At 41.8% G+C, this 3432-nt stretch overlaps 1 protein-coding gene across 1 annotated transcript in view; it reads right to left on the bottom strand.

The window, feature by feature from the left end:
• Nucleotides 1-379: 379 nt before the first annotated feature.
• Nucleotides 380-3432, bottom strand: part of SPRY2 (sprouty RTK signaling antagonist 2) — a 4866-nt gene continuing 1813 nt past the window's right edge. The window contains exon 2 of the mRNA XM_006758737.1: nucleotides 380-2159. Within this exon, the coding sequence (XP_006758800.1) occupies nucleotides 1161-2108 (948 nt within the window). The 5' untranslated portion in view covers nucleotides 2109-2159 and the 3' untranslated portion in view covers nucleotides 380-1160. The remainder of the gene's footprint in view (nucleotides 2160-3432) is intronic.

Genomic DNA, 3432 nt, shown 5'->3' with positions numbered 1-3432 from the left:
AAAAAAAAATCTAATTGTTAATCTTTTAGAGAGTCTCCTAAATGAGTCAGTTTAAGATTTAAAATAACCACCTTGCAAAACAAAGGCCAGCCAGCAAATCTGCCAAAGCAGATGGAAGAAGAAGAGCAATGAGATAGCCAGGATAAGTTCCCATGATTAACATAGATAATTGTGTCAAATGCCCAGTTATTTCTCTCCTGATGGCTAGAATTATCTCTGAAAATCATCAAATCTCCACGATATTTTAAAGCAATAACCAGATAAAAATAATCTTATAGGTAAGTGAAACTATTTCACTGAAATGTTAGCTTTCACATAGAATGTGGTTTCTTTCACTTTGACAAAAAGGGTGTGGGGGGGAAATAAGACAAGAGTTCTGTTTAATTTCAAACGTTAATATATTTTCTATTTTATATTGAACATTTGCACCTGTAACCCCTCATTTGCAGCAACTATCACATCCTCATAAAAGGGGCAAAATTTGTAAGATGCCTCTTAAAATAAATATTCTTTTTTATAAAATAATAAAACTTCAAATAAATATTCTTTACACTAAACAATATGTTGAAAAAATTAGAAAATAAAGGTTGAATTTTACTGTAACTGTACAATATACATGAAGTCCAAAGGGAAATCAGAGTCTTACAATAAAGGCTTTCTGTAAGGCAAAATACAATCTAAAAACATACTGATTGATTCACATTCTTCCGAATGTACAACATATTAGTATAATATTTTGTGACTGTGCCAAATAGCATGGCACAACATGTTTTTCACAGTTGCAAATATTATTGTATATACAAAAATATAGCACATTATCTCTGGAGAAAACAATGGAAAAAAAGTCATTTGCTAATTTACAAATTTTGCAAGGACTATTCACAAACAAAACATTTTGCCTAGGAGTGTCTGTTGCTTTAGCTTACGCAACATGTGTGTGAGTCGCCAGCTTCTGTATCCCATACCTTGAGTTCTAACAAGCATATCAGTTAAAATGGCACATGGACAAAAGCATTTCACTCCAAACAGCAAAGAATATCCCAAACCTCTATGAACAGTGCCAAGATTATAACTGTTTAGTTGGTTGCATATGTGTGTTAAAAAGAGAGAGAGAAAAAAAAGGAACAATCCTACTACTGTAATATTCCTGATTAATAATGCTATGTTGGTTTTTCAAAGTTCCTGGGTGGGACAGTGGGAACTTTGCAGCAAACTGTGTTTGAGTTTTTACACCGGCATCCAGGCCTATTCACCCGATCGTAACACCCCTGGCACAACTTAAGGCAACCCTTGGCTGGAAGGTAACACCATAAACAAGGCAAAAAGAGAGACATGACGCCCATGGCCGACCAACGTGTACAACAGTGAGACTGGCTGCAAGAACACGGGTTGTCAGCACAGTTGTCCTCGTCATCATTAGAACAGTGATAGAAGAGACCTTTCACACAGCACACACAAGTCCCATAGTCAATCACGTTCTGGGCCGAGCAAAGACACTGCTTGTCGCAGATCCAGTCTGACGGCAGAGGCCTCGGATAGGTGCACTCCTTACACTTGCACTTGCCACAGTCCTCACACCTGTAGGCATGCAGGCCCAAATCTTCTTTGCTCAGTGGCTTAAGCTCACCTGGCTTGAGCTCAGATTTGGGCTGCACCCGGATGATCCCGTCGGCAATGGGCCCAGAGGAGAAGGATGGTCCCAACAGTCTCTGTTCAGAGGAGCTGCTGCTGGTACTTGTCCTCGTGCTGCTCCGAGACCCCGAGCTGACCGTGCTGATAGACCTGGACAGAGGCGCTCGTGCGGCAGAATGGACCTGCGAGTGCTGCAGCCTGGGAGGCTGGCGGTGCTCGGGCAGACCGTGGAGTCTCTCGTGTTTGTGCTGAGCCGAGGGGCGAGGAGCAGGCTTGAGGCCGGGTCTCGGGAGGACAGTAGGCCCCTCTGTGTACTCATTGGTGTTTCGTATAGCTCTGATCTGATCCAGGGACAGCACGTGCACCTGCTGGACGAGGGCTTCTCTAGGGTCCGGCTCCCCACGCTGTCTCCCACTGTTACGGGGTGCCTGCAGCAAGGGCTGTGACCCACTGCCACTCTGAGCTCTGGCCTCCATCGGGTCTTGGAAGTGTGGTCACTCCAGCAGGCTTAGAACACATCTGAATTCCTGCAGAAACCAAGAGGAAAGAGCAGGTTTACACTCCAGGATACTTCCTACTCTCCACCCACCTGAGTTAACTCTTCGCTTCCCACTTCCTCTAGAGAAACAGGAATTGTACCTGAGTGGCTGTGGGAATGATTAGAATAGCCACATGATCAATGCCAGCACCAAAATGTAAAATTTTGGCTGGATATTGACAGTTCTTTAATCTTGTGATGTGTAGTGACACAAAGCTGACTTTGTTTCAATCACTTAAGTATCAATTCCTTATTCAAATAAACATAAAATTTGCAAGGCTTAGGTTCCCTGTAAAAATTGCAAGGAATTAGAACATAACCATTGCAACTGACATTTTCAAAAGTTGAACACCTTTTCCAAATTAAGATTATCATGGTCATTTGTCTTTAGCATCAATAAATACAGCCTAGAAATTCTTATTTAAGTCTGCTTTTACATCAAATACCTTAAAATATTACTTAGCTAGTATTTTGTAACTTTATAATATCCCTGTATGATGAATGCGGCATGCAAAAAGTAAATATCCCTCCCCCAAAGAATAGTTATAAATTTTACAACAGTCATGCACTATCATTCAATACACAGTAGGCACAAAAGTTTTAGAATTAAAAACAAATCGATTCAAATCCTGTTAGGTGCCAGGAACACAATCAAGCAAACTCACACAAACAAGACAGGAATTTATTTTCAATTTCTCAACTTCAGAGTCAAATATTTTACAGTCCGATTGCCTAGAACTTAAATTCTGTACCTGATTGTTTTAGAAATAAATTATGCCAAAATCTTAAATGCTTTGCCCGTTTCTAAAATAAAAAAAAAAAGATTAAAAAAAAGTACTTGAGAACATAAACCGGTTGGTGATAACCGGAAGTGTTTTAAAAATTCAAGTGTCACGTCTCAAATCTATCATTCTGACAAGTCATGGCTTTAATTACAATCTCTCTATAAAAACTACCATCCCCTTTACCACTAAGTCTACAATGAATAAAAACGGGCAAAAGTAGACTTTTACCCAACCTCTGATTTTTAGAAATGAGATCCAGGCAGGTGACACACGCCTCCCAATCCCGCAAAGGCAGAGCTGGAAACCGGATCTCACTCCCCACAGAAAGGCAGACAAGACAACCTTGCCCTCGCTTTCTCGGCATTTATCGGCTCCATCGGCGCTCCAACGCCGTCCCCAGCAGGTGGGACACAGTCGGGGCCCCGAGGGACTCGGTCTCCGGGCGGATCCCCGTAGCCCGGAGGGCAGGCTGGCCCC

The sequence above is a fragment of the Myotis davidii genome, unplaced genomic scaffold (genome assembly GCF_000327345.1).
Source record: "Myotis davidii unplaced genomic scaffold, ASM32734v1 scaffold95, whole genome shotgun sequence".
Taxonomy (NCBI): Eukaryota; Metazoa; Chordata; class Mammalia; order Chiroptera; family Vespertilionidae; genus Myotis; species Myotis davidii.
This window is presented reverse-complemented; position numbering and strand designations above follow the sequence as displayed.